This window comes from Cetorhinus maximus, chromosome 2, assembly GCF_964194155.1.
Source record: "Cetorhinus maximus chromosome 2, sCetMax3.hap1.1, whole genome shotgun sequence".
Taxonomy (NCBI): Eukaryota; Metazoa; Chordata; class Chondrichthyes; order Lamniformes; family Cetorhinidae; genus Cetorhinus; species Cetorhinus maximus.
This window is the reverse complement of record NC_135880.1, coordinates 11,666,697-11,688,577: the sequence shown is the minus strand read 5'-3', so window position 1 is coordinate 11,688,577 and position 21,881 is coordinate 11,666,697. Positions and strand designations below refer to the sequence as shown.

At 41.8% G+C, this 21,881-nt stretch overlaps 1 protein-coding gene across 4 annotated transcripts in view; it reads right to left on the bottom strand.

Annotated features, from left to right (window-relative positions):
• Positions 1–21,881, bottom strand: part of htt (huntingtin) — a 231,156-nt gene that overhangs the window by 3,867 nt on the left and 205,408 nt on the right. For all 4 annotated transcript variants that reach the window (XM_078561165.1, XM_078561183.1, XM_078561173.1 and 1 more), the window contains 8 exons: positions 21,196–21,325; positions 18,850–19,005; positions 17,683–17,873; positions 15,536–15,650; positions 9,927–10,140; positions 7,945–8,050; positions 5,243–5,405; positions 3,608–3,768 (listed from right to left, as the gene is read on the bottom strand). In XM_078561165.1, the coding sequence (XP_078417291.1) occupies positions 3,608–3,768; positions 5,243–5,405; positions 7,945–8,050; positions 9,927–10,140; positions 15,536–15,650; positions 17,683–17,873; positions 18,850–19,005; positions 21,196–21,325 (1,236 nt within the window). The remainder of the gene's footprint in view (positions 1–3,607; positions 3,769–5,242; positions 5,406–7,944; positions 8,051–9,926; positions 10,141–15,535; positions 15,651–17,682; positions 17,874–18,849; positions 19,006–21,195; positions 21,326–21,881) is intronic.

Genomic DNA, 21,881 nt, shown 5'->3' with positions numbered 1-21,881 from the left:
AAGTGTCCCATATGCCTTTTTCACCACCCCACTAACATGCTTCTCCGCCTTCAGAGATCTATGGACACACACGCCAAGGTCCCTTTGTTCCTCAGAACTTCCTAGTGTCATGCCATTCATTGAATACTTCCTTGTCAAATTACTCCTTCCAAAGTGTATCACCTCTCACTTTTCAGGGTTCAATTCCATCTGCCACTTATCTGCCCATTTGACCATTCCGTCTACATCTTCCTGTAGCCCAAGACACTCAACCTCACTGTTAACCACCCAGCCAATCTTTGTGTCATCCGCAAACTTACTAATCCTACCCCCCACATAGTCATCTATGTCGTTTATATAAATAACGAATAATAGGGGACACAGCACAGATGCCTATGGTACGCCACTGGACACTGGCTTCCAGTCACTAAAGCATCCTTCTGTCATCACCCTCTGCCTCCTACAACTAAGCCAATTTTGAATCCACCTTATCAAATTACCCTGTATCCCATGTGCATTTGCCTACTTTAGAAGTCTCCCATGTGGGACCTTGTCAAAGGCTTTGCTGAAATCCATATAAACTACATCAATTGCACTACCCTCATCTACACACCTGGTCACCTCCTCAAAAAATTCAATCAAATTTGTTAGGCATGACCTCCCGCTGACAAAGCTTTCCCCCTTACAGTTAAGTCAGTGGTTGCGTTCCTGAAAAACACAACTTTAATGCAACATTGGTTCCCTTAGGAATCAATGTTAAAACCGTAGTTAGGTTCTGTGGGACATTCCTCATCAGAAAAAAATGTTAAAACTTGATACCCTCTAAGTTGAAATAGTTTACACTGCTAAATTCCTACATTGGTAAATGAAGTAACTTTTCAAATAAAATAAGTTTAACTAAATAAAATAAAAAAGTTTAACTTTCTACTTACATTACGAACATACATACAAACATACTAATTAGGAAGAGTAGGCCACTCGGCCCCTCGAGCCTGCTCTACCATTCAATAAGATCACGGCTGATCTGAAAGTAACCTCAGCCCCACATTCCTGCCTACCCCCAATAACCTTTCGTCCCCTTGTTAATCGAGAATCTATCCAGCTCTGCCTTAAAAATATTCAAAGTCTCTGCTTCCACTGCCCTTTGAGGAAGAGAGTTCCAAGGACTCTCAACCCTGAGAGAAAAAAATTTCTGCTCAACTTTGTCTTAAGTGAAAGGACCCTTATTTTTAAACAGTAACCCCCAGTTCTAGATTCTTCCACAAGAGGAAACATCGTCTCCACACCCACCCTGTCAAGACCCCGCAGGATCTTAAAGGTTTCAATCATTTCACCTCTTACTCTTCTAAATTCCAGTGGATACAAGCCTAACCTGTTCAGCCTTTCCTCATAATACAACCCACTCATTCCTGGTATCAGTCTAGTAAACCTTCTCTGAACTGGCTCTAATGTATTTACATCTTCAAGTAAGGAGACCACTAGTGTACACAATACTCCAGATGTGGTCTCACCAATGCCCTGTACAACTGAAGCATAACCCCCCTACTTTTGCAGTCAATTCCCCTCACAATACATGATAACATTCTATTAGCTTTCCTAATTACTTGCTGTACATGCATACTGACCTTTTGTGATTCGTGTACTCGGGCACTCAGATCTGCAATCTCTCACCATTTAGATAATAAGCTTCTTTTTTATTCTTCCTGCCAAAATGAACGATTTCACATTTGCCCACATTATACTCTATTTGCCATATCTTTGCCCACTCACTTAACCTATCTATGTCACTTTGCAGCCTCTTGACATCCACTTCACAATTTACTTTCCTACCTATCTTTGTGTCATCAGCAAATATAGCAACCATTCCTTTGGTCCCTTCATCCACGTCCTTTATATAAAAAGTTGAGGCCCCCACACTGAGCCCTGTGACACACCCTGCCAACTGGAAAAAGACCCATTTATGCCAACTCTGCTTCCTGTTAGCTAACCAATCTTCTATCCATGCCAATAGGTTAGCCCCTACGCCATGATCTTTTACTTTCTGCAACAACCTTTGATGAGCCACTTTATCAAATGCCTTCTGGAAATCTAAGTACAGTACATCCACTGGTTCCCCTTTATCCACAGCACATGTGACTCCTCCAAAGAACTCCAATAAATTGGTTAAACATGATTTCCCTTTTACAAAACCATATTGACTCTGCCTGATTGCCTTGAATTTTTCTAATTGTCCTGCCATAACATCTTTAATAATATCTTCTAACATCTTCCCTATGACATGTTAGGTTAACTGGCCTATAGTTTCCTGCTTTCTGTCTCCCTCCCTTTTTGAATAAAGGAGTTATATTTGCCAATTTCCAATCTAATGGAACCTTCCCCAAATCTAGAGAATTTTGGAAAATTAAAACCAACGCATCAACTATCTCACTTTCAAGGCCTTACGGTGAAGTCCATCCTGACCTGGGAATCAGCCCGCAGCCCCAACAACTTTATCAATACCACTTCCTCGGTGATTGTAATTTTCCCTGAGTTCCACCATCCCTTCCATTTCCTGATTTACAGCTTTTTCCAGGATCCTGTTTCCCGAACCTCCGCTCCCTGATCTTCCTGGTCAGTGCAGATCCTCGCTCTTTCCAATCCTCGAAGTTGTGGCTTCCCCCTCTCCCCGACCCATCCTTTCATTGAACCTTCCACTCCCTGACTCACCCTCTCGCTGCTTCCCTCTCTGAACCTACGTTCGGGGAGGGGAAAGGCCACTCCAAAAGGGGCCACAGGTCACATGGGAAACATTATAATGAATCTCATGAGGTTCAACGAGATTACAGGCCCCATTAACTTAATGTTCAAGCAAAACAACGTTAAGGGGGGCACTGTGAAATGAGAACTTATTGTTCAAATTTCCCCTTAAATGTGACGATGGTCTCTGCTTCAACCAATCCATGTGGCAGCGAGTTCCACATTCTCACCATTCCTGGCAAAAGGAAATTCCTTCCAAATCCTTCATTTGATCTGTTTACTGTGCACTCTGTATTTATGCGCTCACCCCACCCCTGCAGTGTGGCTCAGGGAGACCCAGGAATAAAAGAGAGAGTCTTTAGTGAGTGATTAAAAACTTGAGAAAGACTTTCATTTATATAGCACCTTTTACAACCTCAGGACCTCCCAAAGCATCTAATGAATCATTTTTGAAGTGGAGTCACTGTTGCAGAAGTGCTGGAGTAACTTATGTTACCCATACAAGATACATATGAGATATATCTATATATATCTATATCTCTATATCTCTATATCTATATCTATATATCTATATATCTATATATCTATATATATCACACACATATATATCTCTATATATATATATATATATATCACACACACACATATATATATTAGTTTGTACATTGCACTATAGCCTAACTCATAAAGCCAGTCAAATCCCCAAAACATTGCTACCCATCTCAAACACTCCACCGTCTGTGCCCTTGGCAGGACTCAGCAACTGCCCCAGATAATGGTACAATCTTGAAGCTTGCACGAAACATACACCAGATTGAGATTCACAATCTGATGTAACTTTCATTTCTAGCCTCTGTACTCCTACAAGTACATCAATAATCAATAAGGATACAGAGCTGAGATCCACGCGCTGGTTGAAGCACTGACGAAGAAACAGGAGAGGCTCCACATCGCCATTGCTATTGGTGTTCTTTGCGTGAAGTTTGAAAGCGATAACATTACCCAGTCCCTCACCATGGAAGATTGTCCAGTATTATGTAAGGTCTGAAACACCTGTAAAAGGAAGAACATAGAAACATGGAAAATAGGGGGAGAAGGTCATTCGGCTCTTCGAGCCTGCTCCGCCATTCAACATGATCATGGCTCATCCTCTATCTAAATGCCATATTCCCACTTTCTCTCCATGCCCCTCGATGCCCCTAACATCCAAAAATTTATCAATTTCTTTCTTGAATATATACAGTGACTCGGCCTCCACAGCCTTCTGTGGTAGAGAATTCCACAGGTTGACCACCCTCTGAGTGAAGAAACTTTTCCTCATCTCTGTCCTAAATGGCCTGCCCAGTATCCTGAGACTGTGGCCCCTGATTCCAGACTCCCCAACCAGGGGAAACATCCTCCCTACATTAGAATTTAATACGTTTCAATCAGATCCCCGCTCATTCTTCCAAACTCTAGTGAATACAGGCCCAATCGAACCAATCTCTCCTCATACGACAGTCCTGCCATCCAGAACACACAGAACCTCTCCGAATTCAGGACATAGTTGCTCAATAATTTCATGCTTAAAGAAAGCTGACATGTAGCACCACAGAACATGTGCGAGCAGCTTTGATTCAACAGCCTCACCATATTCCCTATCTAAATGGCACTGCGAGATTTTTTTTATTATTCATTCATGGGATATGGGCTTCACTGGCTGGGCCAACATTTATTGCCCATCCCTAGTTGCCCTTGACAACTGAGTGGCTTGCTAGGTCAGAGGGCATTAACAACTACACTGCTGTGGGTCTGGAGTCACGTGTAGGCCAGACCAAGTAACAACAACATGTTTCCTTCCCTAAAGGACATTAGTGAACCAGATGGGTTTTTATAACAATCGACAATGGTTCCATGGTCATCATTAGACTTTTAATTCCAGATTTTTACTGAAATCAAATTCCACCATCTGCCGTGGCGGGATTCGAACTATGGTCCCCAGAGCATTACCCTAAGTCTCTAGGTAACTGGTCCAGTGACAATACCACTACGCTGATATCACACTGAACAAGCTAGAGCACAAGAGAGTCCAGCTTGTTTTCATCCACCTCTTGAAAATCAGACGCTGAGCAGCATACCTGGACCACCTGCCCTTTTACTCTTTCTAAGACTTGTAGCTCTGTGAAACCAGAGCATGGACCACAAGAAGGAAAGTAGTTACAGAGAACAATCACACAAATGTCTTCGTTCATTTGCAGGAAATACCTTATGGTTCTCATGTATGGTCTACATTTTAATAATATTTCTGTATTTTACACATTTATTTTATGCTATGTTATCCTGTAGAAAACTCGTTTAGCCACCGAATCAAATCTGTTAAGGAAAAGCTAGGTAAGTACATGAGGGAGAAAGGAGTTGAGAGATATACTGATAGGGTGAGATAAGGTAGGTTGGGAGGTGGCTTGTGTAGAGCATTTAGTCTGGTACAGACTAGTTGGTTGAGAGGCCTCTTTCCAAGCTGTAAATTCTATGTAAGATAGCAGAATACCTTATAAACGACTGTAGCCATGAATTGTGGGTAAGGCTGCTGATTGGAAATAAATTCTCCAATGACCTTATTCATCACGTCTTGAGGTGGGAAGAAGTCATCGAGGAACTGTGGAAGGATCCGTGCCACAACCCGAGCCTCACAGGGGAAGCCCCTCCTGATTCTAACCAAGTGGGAGAGAATAAAAGCTCAATTATCTCTGAAAAAAGGTAACCAAAGAAAGACTTGGATAAACCCATAAAAAAAAACTTTATTCTTAAATGTTTCTCCAGCTAAATATTTCATCAGTGTCTTAAATGCAGAAAGACCACAAGTAGGTTCAGCACATAATAAGGATCTTTTCCTAAATTGGCAGGCAGAACATTTTAACAACGCATTATTTTGATCCACATTGGCCCACAGTTCAACGACGCTGAATATACACTGGTCCCTCACCCAAACGCCCATTTGTTCAGTTCGGAGGCTGCACAGAGCATTAGCAGGTATTCAGCGATGAGTGCCATCACACCCAAGCCTAATCCTCTGCTCATTTGATGCCCACACATTCACTGCCCAGGGATATTAAAGCCCATTATGCTCATGGTCTCCACCCCAGTTACTCAATGTAGACCGGAGACCAAAATGGGGAACTTCCTGTTTTATAGGACTCAGTGCCACATGCCCTAGGATGCAATTACCCACTTGGCCATCAAGACAGCTGGAGCAGTTGTTTTAGTCTTTAATCATTATTTTCAACAGCATAGAGTTTACTTCTAAGGGATATAGCACTCTTCAAAAAAGCCTGACTGCCCTTTGCTGCAACTTGCTTGGTCTATGAGATAATTGATGCACTGTTGGGCAGGTTCAAAATTGCTCAGTACATACAAGATTATGTCATTACCATTCAGTTGTGCATAGCCGAATTCAGAAGCAGCACCTCTTAATCCAAAGCATTTGAATACTTAGTTACTTTAGATCTTTATTCCCTTAAGAACATCCTTCTGAATAGTGTTTTGTTTCCGTCAACATAAAATTACTTGTGTTGCTTTCTAGAGTTAACTGTAAGCAATAAGGTCACAGAACAAGCCTTCATACTTCTACATTATACTTTTCATATTCATTGGCTTTGGTACCAGGTGTGCCACGATTCCCACTGTGAAAGGGTCTCAGCTCCTGACAGAATGCCTCTATTTTTTACTTTGATGAATACACTATTCAGTCCAGAGAGCCCTTCTATACTGTCCACTGTTCAATAGCCAGCTCTGCATTGTAGACATCCAGCAGTTATACATGGCATGGCGTGTTTACTCAGCTGACCTACTCAAGCCTCTTTGTATCCCACACCAAAACCCACCGAGTTAAATCCAAATAGCCCCAACAAAAGTCTTTAGAAAGAAGGGCAGTTTAGAGAACATTGGAGTGGACTGAGAGCAGCAGACAGAGCTGATTCATCCCCACAACCGATGGGCAATTTACAGAAGCGGTTTAAAACCAACTATAAATCACAGGTTTGTAGCCTTTAAACAATCACCCACTTCAACTAGAAATGAAGAGGGAATTCCAGAGCTTAAAGGCCCCAGGCAGCTGAAGGCACAGCCACCACTGATGCAGCAATAAAAATTGGAAGAGCCAGAATTGGAAGAGATCAGGGATCTTGCAGGGTTATGAACAATGTTCTCTCTAAGTTGCGTTGCCTTGTAGCAACCCACAAATTGTCCCCTTTAAGTTACCGCATGTGCACAGCTGCACAAAATAATTTAAGTTAACAGAGTTAAACAAATTGGCTGAGCACTACAAAGAAAAATTAGAGGGTACATTGGTTATAGGGCCAGAGAAGGTTGCAGAGATAGAGGGGGGTGAGGTCATGGAGGAATTTGAAAACAAGATTGAGAATTTTAAAACAGGCATTGCCAGAGTGGGAGCCAATGTAGGTCAGCAAGGGGTGATGGGTGAACGGAACTTGGCACAAGTTTGGATACAGGCAATAGAATATTGGATACGGTCAAGTTTACAGAAGGTGCAACGTTGGAGGCTGGATGGCAATAGTCGAGTGTAGAGGTTATAAAGGATTGGCGGAGATGAGCAGTGTTACGGAGGTGGAAGTAGGCAGTCTCCGAGATTGTAGTATGTTGGAGGATAGGAGGTGGCCATTTCATGGGGTCTGTCCTGCCTGTGCCAGCTCTTCAAGCTATCCAATTAATCCCACTCCCCAGCTCTTTTCCCCATGGCCCTGTACATTTCCCCTTCAAGTCTTTATCCAATGCCCTTTTGAATGTTACTATTGAATCTTCCACCACCACCCTTTCAGGCATGCATTTCAGATCACAACTCACAATGTAGAAAAATGTTTCTTCAGGTTGCTTCTGCATCTTGTACTAATGGACAGGTTATGGAGATGGAAGCTCAGCTCAGGGTCAAATAAGTGCCAAAGCTGTGAAGTCTGATTCAGCCTCAGACTGCGGTCAGCGAGAGGGAAGGAGCTGTTGGCTAGGGAATGGGGCAATGGCTTCAGACTTCCCAGTCTCAGCCAAGAGATAGATTGTAAGGAGGCTTCGAAGGGAGAGTGGAGGAAGCTGAACGAGCTTTTATTAAGTTTCGGGGGTTACTGAGCGAAAGGTTGGCCCCTAAGAGAGCAGTATCTTGGAGCCAGAAAAGCAGTGGGTGGACGGACATTTCTTCAGCAGTGAAACTTCTCTGCAAACCAACAGGGATGAAAATCCTACCTGTCAAAGAGAACGGAAACTCGCTCCATTGCCACAATAACGGACTCGCTGTCTGGAGCGGTGGTATCAGTTTCTGAACTCCGGCCAGGGCTGCTCTTTTCTTTGCCTGATCACAACACAAAAAATTCAGACTTTCAGAAATTATGTACACAGTTGTTTTTTTTTTAAAAAGAGGAAATTTGAGACGCTAACAAGCTACTTTAATGAAATTTTATTCTGAATGTTCTTTCTAATATAGAAAACAAACAATCTTGAGATCTTTCTTTATTCTGGGGTTGTGAATGAGGCAGGTTGCCAGAGTGCCCATCCTTAGCTTCTGAGCGCCCTGAGTCTTCTAGTGATTATTCTTACAACTGTCTAGGGCACAAAGGGTCAGCCAAATGGTATAGGACTGGAGTCTTGTGCAGGCTACACCGGGCAGGGGTGGGAGCTTCCCTTCCTTGATCGGTTTTTACAATATCCTGGCCACAAAATAACTAAATTTACCAAAATTGATTTCACAATTTATCTTATAGAATCTCACAGCACCGGGGGAGGCCATTTGGCCCACTGTGCCTCTTTCAAAAAGCTATCCAATTAGTCCTATTCCCTGCTCTGTCCCCATAGCCCTGAACATTTTTTTTTACATTTTCAAGTATTTATTCAATTCCCTTTTGAAAGTTACTACTGAATCTGCTTTCACCACCCTTTGAGACATTCCAGATCACAACAACGATGTAAATTTTCTTTTCCCTCATTTTCCAGGGGTTTTTTTTTGCCAAATATCTTAAATTAGTGCCCTCCAGTTATTGGTCCTTCTGCCAGTGAAGAGAGTTTCTCATTGTCTACTCCATCAAAATCCCTCATAATTTTGAATGCCTCTATTAAAGTAGAGAAGGTTGAGGGTGAATCTAAGTAGAACAATCCCAGATTCTCTAGTCTCTCGCTCTAGGATTTAATCTCAAAAACCTCTTTCTTGGTCATTAATATAATACCCAAGTGAAAAAGTGTTAATAGAAACTGCCTATGCCCTTGAGAATAAACAAAATGCATTACTTCTTAAAGGAAATAAGAATCCCAGAATTACAGTGAACCTTTCTAGCTCAAGATTCTTGCTCAGGTTATTATCCTGTGTTATGAAAATATAATAATTTTCATAATGTTATTAGGGTTTATTGTAAAGTAGCAATAGTGGGATAGGGGTAGTGTGTGTGTGCGTGCCTTAATCGAATTAAAGCTGGTCTGAAGGCTTTGATGTATCAGAGGAGAAGTTAGGTTTGAAATGCGAAATAAGTACGCATGGCTGAAGGTTTAGAATGTAAGGTGTAAAAGAAAATTTGCATTTTTAGATAAACCAAAGTAGTTTGAATTTCACAAGAGAGGGTGAAATGTTACACTTAGCCAGAAGAAGCCAAACAGTTTTGGCTGTTGATAAAATTGGTACTATGAAAGATTTTTATTACTAGAAAGGTAAAGTCCAAAGACATATTGAAACAATTAAATTCGCATTCAAAAAGGGGAAAATATGTAAAGGAGAGAAGGCTTTGTGTGAGAGGAAGGAATTCTAAGATCTAACAAGTGTGAAAAGCCTCCAGCCTCTATGTACCAAGCTGCTGCCTATAGGAACCAAAGCTAATTGTGAATATCCCTGTCCAGGGTATTGTGTGCTTTGCCTGAGTCTGTTAAAATCTATCTTGTTTTTACTGTTGCCTTAACAGGGGTGTAACTGGGAGTCAGATTAATTAAAGGAGCTAAGAGTTATCATAGTAATAATTTGTAGACCTTTGTATGTGCTTAAAAAAAACCTCAGGCTCTGTGAGCTACTGAATTCAAAGCATGTATCTCAAAATAAAAATACAAATTGCAAAAACAGTTGTGGCAGCTGTTTCAAGTTTCCCTCTGAGATTTGAGCAGCTCAGCATTTACCATCTGCTGTGCCATAACACTTGCAACAAGTCGAGAGGTACACTTTCATGCGATATCTTGACACATCAACGTAGTACCTGTGTACATGCAGGTTAGCATCAGCCCCAGGGCAGCCATGGCTCGGTGAGGACTGTGCATATTCAATCTATCCACGCTGAGTTTCACCAGGGCTTCTCCGTCCAGACGCGAAAGTTGTTCCGAGAGAAGAAGTCGCTCCATTCCACGCAACACACAGTGGTAGATAATGGATGGTGTGGATTCCTCACTGCCAGAGACCATTACTCCGCACATCTAAAAATCAGGAGCAGCTTGTTACACGTAAACGGTACAACTTACGCAACACACTGACAACACAGGATACTTTCAATGGGCTACAAAGATGACAGCATCAAATGGAGGTGATTGCTTCACTATCCCTTCAGGAAGTTTGGAATATCTTATTCGGGAGGGGGAAAAATTAATCAACCCTTTACCAGAATATTATAGTGCAACCATAGCTATTTAATCTTACCATCTCCCCTTGACATTCAGTGGCATTACCTTCACTGAGTCTCCCACTATTAACATTTTGGGAGTTACCATTGACCAGAAACAGAACTGGACCAACCATATAAATACTGTGACTACAACAGCAGATAGAGGCAGGGAATTCTGTGGCAAGCAACTCACCTCCTGACTCCCCAAAGCCTGTCCATCATCTACAAGGCACAAGTCAGGAGTATGATGGAATACTCCCAACTTGCTTGGATGAGTGCAGCTCCCACAACACTCAAGAAGCTCAACACCATCCAGGACAAACCAGCCCGCTTGATTGACACCCCAAACACCACCTTAAACATTCACTCTCTCCACCACCAGCGCAGCAGCAGCTGCTTGTACCAGCTACAAGATGCTCTGCAGTGACTCACCAAGGCTCCTTAGACAGCACCTTCCAAACCCACGAACTCCACCACCTAGAAGGACAAGGGCAGCAAATGGAAAGGAACACCACCAACTGCAAGCTCCCCTCCAAGCCACTCACCATCCTGACTTGGAACTATATCGCTGTTCCTTCACTGAGTCAAAATCCTGGAACTCCCTTCCTAACAGCACTGTGGGTATACCTACACCACATGGACTGCAGTGCAGTGCTTCAAGAAGGCAGCTCACCACCACCTTCTCAAGGGCAACTAGGGATGGCCTGGCCAGCAACGTTCACATCCAGTGAATTAATTTTTAAAAACTCTTGAACTAGGCCTGACTTACAGTGAGTAGCGCTCTTGCCTCTGTCAGAAGATTTTAGGTTCAAACCCCATTCCAGGGTCTTGAGTATATCTAAGACCCGGTACCGGTGAACCACCTGACCTGATTAGCTTGATTACACTCTGCCATTATCAGCTCAGCCATCCAGGAAACCCAAGCTGCAAGATTTTAAAGCCATCATTATTATTCATGAACAGAGAGGTACAAACCCACATTTACTGCTAAAATGCAATAGGGATATTGATAGTCCAATCTGAAGACTTTGCTGTGAACGTGATGTCAACTAGATAATACTGGAACAGTGGAAATAGGCAGAATTATTATGCAGTAGGTCCCTCAAATTGCTGTTCCAATGAGACCCACTGCAGCTTAACTTCAAGCAATGGTAACATTTTTGGGCTGCCACCAAATATTTCTGTAGTGCCCAGTGTCGAATACCCAGGTTTGCCAAAACCAGCCCTTGAAGACAGACAAATAAGTTGCAGACCATATCATCTAAGTTACAGATGATGTTCTTCTTTCCAGCAGATATCAAAAATATAGACACATCGAAGGATGTGGAAGGACATCGAGATGCTCTTGTACCTGGTTGGACACAATACATTCAAAAAGCATATTTCAACAAGAAGGATGAAGTAGCGATCTCCAAATAGTCCAAAATTGAGTACGAGTGCAAACGTTTTAGGTAGAGGGAGGGCAAGGAAAAAACTCAATTTAGTTTGGTGTTCAGTGTAGGAACAAGTTGCTGGTCGCCAGGAAGTTAAGAAATATAACTAACTTGTATTGGCCAAATGCTGATCCACATTGGGTCAGCAACTGGACATGCCAGATACAAACATACATAACATACAAATTAGGAGGAGTAGGCTACTCGGCCCCTCAAGCTTGCTCCACCATTCAATAAGATCATGGCTGATCTAATTTTAACCTCAATTTCACATCCCTGCCCATCCCCAATAACCTTTCACCCCCTTGTTTACCAAAAATTTATGTACTGCTGCCTTAAAAATATTCAAAGACACTGCCTCAACCACCTTTTGAGGAAGAAAAGTCCAAAGGCTCACAACCCTCAGAAAAAAATTTTCCTCATCTGTCTGAAATGGGTGACCCCTTATTTTTAAACAATGACCCCCAGTTCTAGATTCTCCCACAAGAGGAAACATCCTTTCCACATCCACCCTGTCAAGTCCTGTCAGGATCCCATAGGTTTAAATCAAGTCACCTCTTACTCTTCTAAACTCCAGCGGATACAAGCCGAACCTGGTCCAGCCTTTCCTCATAAGACAACTTGCCCATTCCAGGTATTAATCTAGTAAATCTTCTCTGAACTGCTTTCATTGTATTTACATCTTTCCTTAAATAATACTGTACACAGTGCTCCAGATGTGGTCTCACCAATGCCCTGTATAACTGAAGCATAACCTCCCTAATCTTGTTCTGATGAAGAGTCACACGGACTCGAAACGTTAACTGTGTTTCTCTCCGCAGATGCTGTCAGACCTGCTGAATATTTCCAGCTATTTTTGTTTATGTCTCCCTAATCTTGTATTCAATTCCCCTCACAATAAACAATAACATTATAACATTCTATTAGCTTTGCTAATTACTTGCTGCACCTGTATACTAACCTTTTGCAATTCATGCACAAGGGCACCCAAATCCTTCTGAACCTCAGGGCTCTGCAATCTCTCACCATTTAAATAATACGCCTCTTATTTATTTGTCCTGCCAAAACGAAGCTCACATTTTCCCACATTATACTCCATTGCCAGATCTTTGCCCACTCACCTAACCTATCTATATCCTTTAGTAGCCTCTTCATGTCCTCTTCAAAACTTACTTTCCTACCTAGTTTTGTGTCACCAGCAAATTTAGCAACCATACCATCGGTCCCTTCATCCAAATCATTTATATAAATTGTAAAGAGTTGAGGTCCCAGCACTGATCCCTGTGGCACACCGCTTGTCACTTCCTGCCAACCAAACAATGACCCATTTATGCCTACTCTGTTTCCTGCTAGCTTTGCAATCTTCTATACATGCCAATATGTTACCCCCTGCACCTTGAGCTTTTATTTTCCACAATAACCTTTGATGAGGCATCTTATCAAATGTCTTCTGAAGTACAGCATATCCACCGGTTCCTTCTTTATCCACAACATCTGTTACTTCTTCAAAGAGCTCCAATAAACTGGCTAAACATGATTTCCTTTCACAAAACCACGCTGACTCTGCCTGAATACCTTGAATTTATCTAAGTTCCCTATTTTCATTGTCATTTTCCCTATGACAGATGCTAAGCTAACTGGCCTATAGTTTTCTGCTTTCTGTCTCCCTCCCTTTTTGAATAAAGGAGTTACATTAGCTCTTTTCCAATCTAATGGAACCTTCTCTGAATTTAGGAAAATTAAAACCAACACATCAACTATCTCACTAGCCACTTCTTTTAAGACCCTAGGATGAAATCCATCAAGACCCGGGGACCTGTCAACCCGCAGTTCCAACAATTTGCTAAGAACCACTTCCCTGGTGATGGTAATTTTGTTGATTTCCTCCCTCCCTTCCAATTCCTGATTTACAGTTATTTCTAGGATGTTACTTGTATCCTCTATAGTGAAGGCCGATGCAAAATATCTGCCCAATTCATCTGTCATCTCCTTATTTTCCATTAACAACTCCCCAGGACCAACGGTCACTTTGTTAACTCTTTTCTTTTTAATTATCTACTGAAACTCTTATTATCTGTTTTTATATTTCTACCTAGCTTTCTCACATACTCTAATCTTTCTCTCCTTATTAATCTTTTAGCCATTCTTTGCTGTTTTTTAATATTCTGTCCAATCTTCTGACCTGTCCCCATCTTGGCACAATAATATGCTTTTTCTGTCATTAACTTCAAGGCCTCTATCATGCAAACCTTAAATCTTCTCTTTGCTAGAGAAAAGAGCCTCAGCCTGTTCATCCTTTCCTGATTTTATCACCGTAATAGTGCCACAATTCAATCAAGGCACAAACACCGGACGTCCATGAGCTCGTCTTGTGGCAAGTCTGTGCTGCTCATGCAACAATGTCGTTGTTTTCAGTTTAGGCTGTCTTTCTCTCCTACCCTCCGTCATGAGTTGAAATGCTCTCCAATTCCAATACTATCACATAGGGAGTGATTGAGGTGACTAGCATAGATAAAACAGACGTGGGTCAAAGGAATCGAAGGATATGCTGATGGGGTTAGATGAGTTAAGGTGGGAGGAAGCTCATGTGAAGCATGTTTCTGTGCTGTAAATTCTTTGCAATGTTAGTTTCCCACATACTCAAAAGCTACCTTCATACATAGACAAAACGTTATATCGATCCTATAACACAGAAACAGAGCATTCGGCCCAACTGGTTCATGATGTTTATGCTCTACATGAGCCCCCTCTCAGCTTTCTTCATCTCACCCTATCCGCATGTCCTTCTATTCCTTTCTTCCTCAAGGGTTTATATCAAACTTCCCTTTAAATGCATCCATGCTATTCACCTCAAACACGCCTTATGGTAGCGAGTTCCACATTCTTACCACTCACTCTTTGCATAGAAAAGCTTTTGCTTAACGAACTTAAATTTTGGTTTTGCTCTCCCCCACATGTCAACAATTTTTTTAAAAACAAACACTCCGTCAAACTCTGGCATTAACTTCAAGGCCTCTATCATGCAAACCCTAAGTCTTCTCTTTGTTAGAGAAAAGAGCCCCAGTCTGTTCATCCTTTCCTGATAGTTATAACCTTTTAGTTCTGGTATCATCCTTGTGACTTTTTTGCATTAACACAGCAAAATCTGGAAATACTCAGCAGGTCTGGCAGCATCTGCGAGGAGAGAAACAAAGATGACATTTCAGGTCATGACCTTCTATCAGATGACCTTTCAGGGATTCCGTACAAACTAATTGATAAAGAGATTGATTGCTGTGATTAGTCAACAACTCCATTCTCTTTGCACCATGCAGCTACCCAGGATGGTATATTGCAAACTAGATGGACCTTGGTCTTGGTCTTTTTCCAATATTCACTTAAGATCAAAAAAATGCAAAAGTGAATGTGCCTTCTGAAAAAAACTCATCAACCTGAAATATCATCTCTATTTCTCTCTCCACAGATGCTGGCTGACCTGGGTATTTCTAGCATTTTGTTTTTATTTCAGATTTCCAGTATCCACAGTACTTTGCTTTTGGACTAATGCGTTTTTGCACCTTCTCCAATGCCTCTATATCATTTTTTATAATATTGGGACCAAAAGCACTCAACACTCCAAAGTGTGGTCCAACCAAGGTTCTGTACTAGTTTAACATAACTTTTCTGCTTTTCAATTCTCTCTCTCTCCCCTTAGAAACGAACCCCCAGGCTAGGTTCATATCTTTGATGGCCTTTTTAAGTTGCATTTCTACTTTTAGTGATACAAGTAAACAATACCTGAATGATGCCTGCAGTAAATTCATGGCCCACATCGAGCGGGTAGTTTTCAATCAGGTAAAAGGCTGTTGCACACATTACCAACACATGTTGTTGGTTGTGGATGTTGACACAGCTGCAGGGGGATAAAACAATTGATCAGTAACATAGCATGCGATCAGGTGCTCTGTTTCCAACAGCATACAGGTCCTTTAACATGTAACATAGGATTCTTTACAACCATATGATATTCTTTCCTTCTCTATAACACTTGCATTGATGTTGCTTGGAAATGAGTTATGTGCAATGAGCTGTGAAAAATAAGTGATGGAATAAATATGGATTTTTGCCTGTTTCCAAAATTTAGTTTTGTCCTGACATTGATGTTATACTAGTCTGCAGTTATTGTTGACATCATCTATGACTTGTGAGAGTAGTGGCTGACAATAATTGAGGCAATAAATTAACAGCAGCATACACAGACTGTGTACTATATGGGTTTTTAAAAAGTCCAGAATTTTCAGTCACTGCTAAAATAATAGCTTTTTATTACAGTTTTATTTAATGAACTGAATTTAAATTCCCCAGCTGCTGCAGTAGGATTTGAATTAGGAACCATTCATCCAGTTCTCTGCATTACCAGTCAAGTGACATGCCCACTACTGTTATGGTTTCTGTGGCTGAAAGGCATAAAACAAAAACAAGAGTGCCACTTAGTAAATAATTTGTGACACAGCACGTGGTTAAGTGCAGCATCCTTGGGAGGAACAGGTGACTGTCAACCTATGATTCCTAAAGCGCCCCACCACTGGAATTTTGGTTTGTCTCATTTATGGATTTGGTACAAATTGGTTGATCAGAGGTTGATTGCTGCAATTATAGTCAACAACTCCAATCATCTTGAATCATGCAGCTACCAGGACGGTGAACGGCAAACTAGATGGATCTTGGTCTTCTCTTGTCTATCAATTCCAATGTTTACCTCAAACTTCACAATATCCCCTTATTCCCCTCTCTGGGTTTCCCCTCTCCTTTTCCTTGACACTCATGGGATGGGACTGGAAACACATGGGTGAATTTATGATGTTACATTGTCAAGGCTATTATTTTTGAATGGACTGCAAGCTTTGATTGGGGAACCCCTTTAGGGAATAACAAGATTGCTAAACTAAGATTATGTAATGTGGTATGCAAGTATACTTTGGAAATATGTAGCTTGATGCCTCCTTTCCTATCCATGTCTCTCTTTAGCACTCTTTTTTAATTCTCCCTTGGCAGGCATTCTTATGGAATAAGATCATTGTTTTTCTTGGCAATGACGTGCTTTGTGAATTCTGGTAAGGGGAATGGGATTGATGGTGTAATGATTTATGGCTAGGGAGCTTCAGTTCTCAAGATCTTCAGTTCTCGAGATCTTCGGAAATTTTAAGGCACACTGGCTCAAATTGAGAGATTTTTATGGCTTTATTGCCTCATTAATTATTTTCAATCTACTGTCCTGAATTGGTTAACATATTTAATCAGTCAGATTTTTGAGATATAATTTTTCTTTTTCAATGTTATTTATTCATTTATATGTGATTTTTAATGAATTAGCAATGTACCTGCAAAGAATTTCCGAAGGGACAATACATTTGAAATGAATTGGAGCCTAAGTGAATGTGCTTTCCAAAACAGGAAGATTAATGAAGCAAAATAGAGAGAGAGAGAGACTTAGGATGTCAAGCAGCATCTGTGGAGAGAATGTACCATGAACATGAGAATGAACTTTCTTTTCTATTTTTGGGTTCAGGTTTAGAGCACCTGGGCTTTGTTTTGTTTATTGTTAGGAATTTCTAATCTTTTTTTTGACAAATACACATAAATTTCCCAAAATAAGAAAACAAAAATGATGAGGCCACTACATTAGGGTCACAGCTTGAAAGCATTTTGAGAGAGTACATTTTCTACAAAAGGGAAGCACCAGAGTGTGAACGTAAATCAATATTTATCTCAACAGCGAAGGTGAAGTTCAGTCACTTCATATCTAAAATACAGAGAACTCTGTTGGAACGCCACGTATTTCGATCATTCTTAACCTCACTACCTGCTTTCTGAGGGACTCTCCTTAAAGATCTAAAATCAAGGCGCACACAAACCATCCAAAAATATCAGGATAAATCCCATACTGTGCAATTCCACGCAAGTTGGCCAGCAGATAAACGCTAATGGTTGGAATGAGCTGCTTCGCTGTCTCATCCAATAGGTCACACTCCAGGATGTACAGGATTCCATGCAGTGCTCCTATTCGGGATGGCATGTGGGTACTCCGCATCGTGGTCTCCAACAGACGACTTATTGGCTCCGCGATGGCCTTATCCTATAAGACAGCAGCACGGGCAATAACAAATTAATCCCGACAAAAACATGAAGCTTCTGGTCCGAAGTTCTTGTATTTATACACAAACGGATTTTTTTAAAAAAAAACAGAACTGTGTAGATTTTACAGCACAGAAATAGGCCATTCAGGGTAACTGATGGTGTTTATGTTCCAGCCTCCCCCATCATCTAACCCAACTGGCATATCCTTCTATTCCTTTCTCTCCCATGTACATATTGAGCTTCACTTTAAATACATCTGTTATTTGGCTCAGCTACTCCATGTGGCAGCAAATTCCAAATTCAAACCACTCTCCTGCATTCCGTATTGGATTTATTAGTGGCTATCCTATATGTTATAACTGTGCAAAGGTGAATGGGCAAAGTCATATAGAACCACTGCACTCTGTCTGGTGTTAACAGTCTAAATCTCTAATGGGAGAATGATGCCATTTATTTCTTGTAGAGACAACCAAAGCATTAAGAATGGATTCACCTCAGTCCTTCAAATGGAAGGGGTTTCTGAAAAGCAAGGACATGTCCAGTCAGACAATCAATAACGGATAGCTGTAATGATTGATGCCAGTTGCTGTAATATCAAGTCACAAGAAGTTCTCAGACTAATTTCCTAAACTGATCCAAGGCATCTTCCTTCTGTTTCTTTGTCCCTCTCAGGGCAATGGACTGATGGGCCATGTAGGCTGTACCATGTTTGGACGAGACTGGCTTGCTGGACTATTCGGGTGTTTCCCAAAGCACCCACTAATGGATATATGTGGGGATGTATATAGACACAGTGAGGGTGAAAAATAGTACATTACAGCCGAAATCCTAAGGGAAACTTCTATCACTGCTCAGAGAATTTTCATTACAAACTGTTTGAAACAGGACAGCAACGGGGTTTCCAACAGATTTCAGCACATTTCCAGCTTTCCCAAGCGCCGACAAAGCATTTTTTTCCCCCCACTTCGCCTTACCATGCCAAGAACAGCTGCTGCTTTGCAGATAGCGGGGACCAGGTACTGATTCAGAATCTCATCTTCAGCTGGATGAATTTTCTGAAGTTCTGTCAAAGTGCTGTACATCATCTCAAACTGGGTCCTCTCGGTAAATAAATCTGAGACTGCCAAAAGCTGCAATGGAAACACAGGTTTCATGGACTTTGCAGAGAAATCTTTCCAACCAGAGCCTAATTCTCACCTATTCATTCTAAATTTGTACAGTTTACAGCAGGTCAAACAGGTCAGACCAAGACTTGCAGTAGAATCTCATTGGAGAAATATAAAATAGAAACTCCGAATGCCCACATATTCCCTACTAATGGGTGGATGGAAAAAGTGAGGGGGAGGTGTGGGAAAAGGAAGGGGAAGAAAAGCGGTGGAGAAGAGTTTAACAGGTGAAAAAGACAAGGTCTTGTTTAAAATTGGAACTGGGCACGCGCTGAAAACAAGCGAGTGCCAACAAGCAGACACACAGATATAGTGTGCGTGGGAAGCTCGCTGGAGAAGTTGCATGAACTCCATCACAGGAAGTATGGAAAACAGCTTGCATTTATGTAGCACCTTTAATGTAGCAAGACACCCCAAGATGCTTCACAGGAGCTTTATCAAGCAAAATTTGACACCGAGCCACATGAGATATTAGGACAGATGACCAAAAGCTTTGTCAAAGATAATAAAAACAGTAAATAGTAGTTCAGGCAGCATCTGCAGGGAGAAAGTGTTAAAAGTTTCAGGTCAGATGGGACACAGTGTTGCTGAAACAGAAATTCTTTTAAAAGGGAATAAGGCAGTTTACTTGAAAAGAGATATTGAAAGTTAAGCCTTGGGTTAAAATACTCACATCCAGAAGTTCCGTGCAGATTTATCTGACCTGTTACTGGGCTTTAACATTCTAGGACTAATTTTAAAAATTGCATGCTAACGGTAAGAATCGCTGAAACAAGAAAGCAAGCTCTTCTTCATTATTTCTGCTTTCCTTGCCCACCAGCCACTGAACCTCATCACTCCATCCCACTCTGACTTGCATTTATCCTGGTTGCAACAGCTGAAGCCTTGCTCAATTGGTCAGGCCATGAATTAACCCAGCACACCAGGAGTCTTGATGCCTGTGCTGTCTCTTGTCTTGGATACTGTAATGTGAGTGAAAAACCATGTTTGCACTTCATAAATACGGTATCTTAAAACCCGAGATGCATAGAATCATAGAATGGTTACAGCACAGAAGGCAGCTATACAGCCTGTTGTGTCTGTGCCAGCTCCCTGTAAGAGCAATTCACCCAGTCCTACTCCACCACCCTTCCTCGTAGCCCTGAAAATTTTGTCTCTTCAGATGATTAGCTAACCCCCTCTTGAAAGGCACAATTGCATCTGCCTCCACTGCTCTCAGGTGGTAAAATTTAAACGTCAAACAATGCTTGGCAATTAATTGTCAATCGCCATCACTGGTGCATTTTCCATGACAACGCCTCTACCAGAGTCCACTTGCCAACCATTATATTGGTAATTTTGCGAAGCGTCCTGAAGAATGCAAGACGAAAAGCTTAGGCACGTCTCTTTTTTCCCAGCAATACTCAAGTTCTTACTTACCAATTACCAAACAACTACTTGTAGACCTACATTTATAGATATCATCCCTTTAACATTGTAAAACAGACTGACAAGCCCTAGTTCCTTGGCTTTGCAAGTTTAACTGAGAACAGCTCAAAGATTCAACTTCAGTGGCTGTGTGAGTAACTGCATAGCATCAAAATGAAGGTGTCAGCTGTGGCTAAGCAGGTAGCACTCTCGCCTCGGAGTCAGAAGGTTGTGGATTCAAGCCCCACTCACAGCACACACTGACATTCTCAGTGCGGTACCGAGGGAGTGCTGCACTGTTGGAGGTGTCATCTTTTAAATGAGATGTTAAACTGAGGACTCAGCTGCTCTCAGGGAGATGTAAAATGGCATCAGAAGAGCAGTGGAGTTCTCACAGAGTCGTTCTTCACTGAAATTACTGAAAACAGATCATCAGGCCATTATCACATTGCTGTTTGGGGGAGCTTGCTGTGCGCAAATTGGCTGCCACATTTCCTACATTACAACAGTGGCTACAGTTCAAAAGCACTTTGTTGTCTATAAAGTGGTTATATCAATGCAGGTTCTTTCTTTCTCAGCACAGGATGGTAGGTCAGAAAGGTGGGACAAGCTGGCTTTTTCTAATCAGCATAGTTAGCCCCAGTGGCTCTACAAAGTGTAGGCAGAGGGTAAAGAGACGAAGAATTCCCGCTCACTATCTAGTGCGGCAGAAAAGCTGCCCCTTGCACAGTCAGATCCAACACTTACCGATCTTACCACCTCGCTGACCAGGACAACGGGGGTTTTCTTGCCAGCGTTTGCGGGAAGGACCCACTGACTATAGAGTTCCAACAGGAATTGAGAACATGAATGGATATCAACCCCAGCTCGATGCTTCCTGGAAATGAAGTGCGGTAAATATTAAAGGCTATTCAAACAGCTAGAAATGAAATTTCTGCGATCGAAGATGCATGATAACCTGTGAGCATATCTGCACTACCTTCATAGGTCAGCTTAGCTGAGTGGACAGCACTCTCACCTCTCAGGCGTTTGTGTATCTAATCGACGTTCCAGTGCAGTACTGAGAGTGTGCTGCATTGCAAATGTGCTTTAAGTATCATGTGAAAGCAGGATACTGCCCATTTGCTCAGGAGAACACTGGAGGCTGTAGGTGGATGGTGGAGCTCATCCAAAGCTCTGCTACCCGTATCCTCACTCACATCAGGATTTCTATACACATTGTCCATGGGCTCGCTGACCTACACTGGTTTCCAGTTCGCCAACTCCTCAGTTTTAAACTTCTGTTCAACTTCAAATCTCGCCATGGTCTCACCCCTCCCTACCTCTAACCTCCTCCAGGACTACAACCTCCCAAGATATCTGCACTCCGCCAATTACTGGCATCTTGTGCATCTCCAATTTTAATTGCCCACCATTGGAAGCCATGCCTTCAA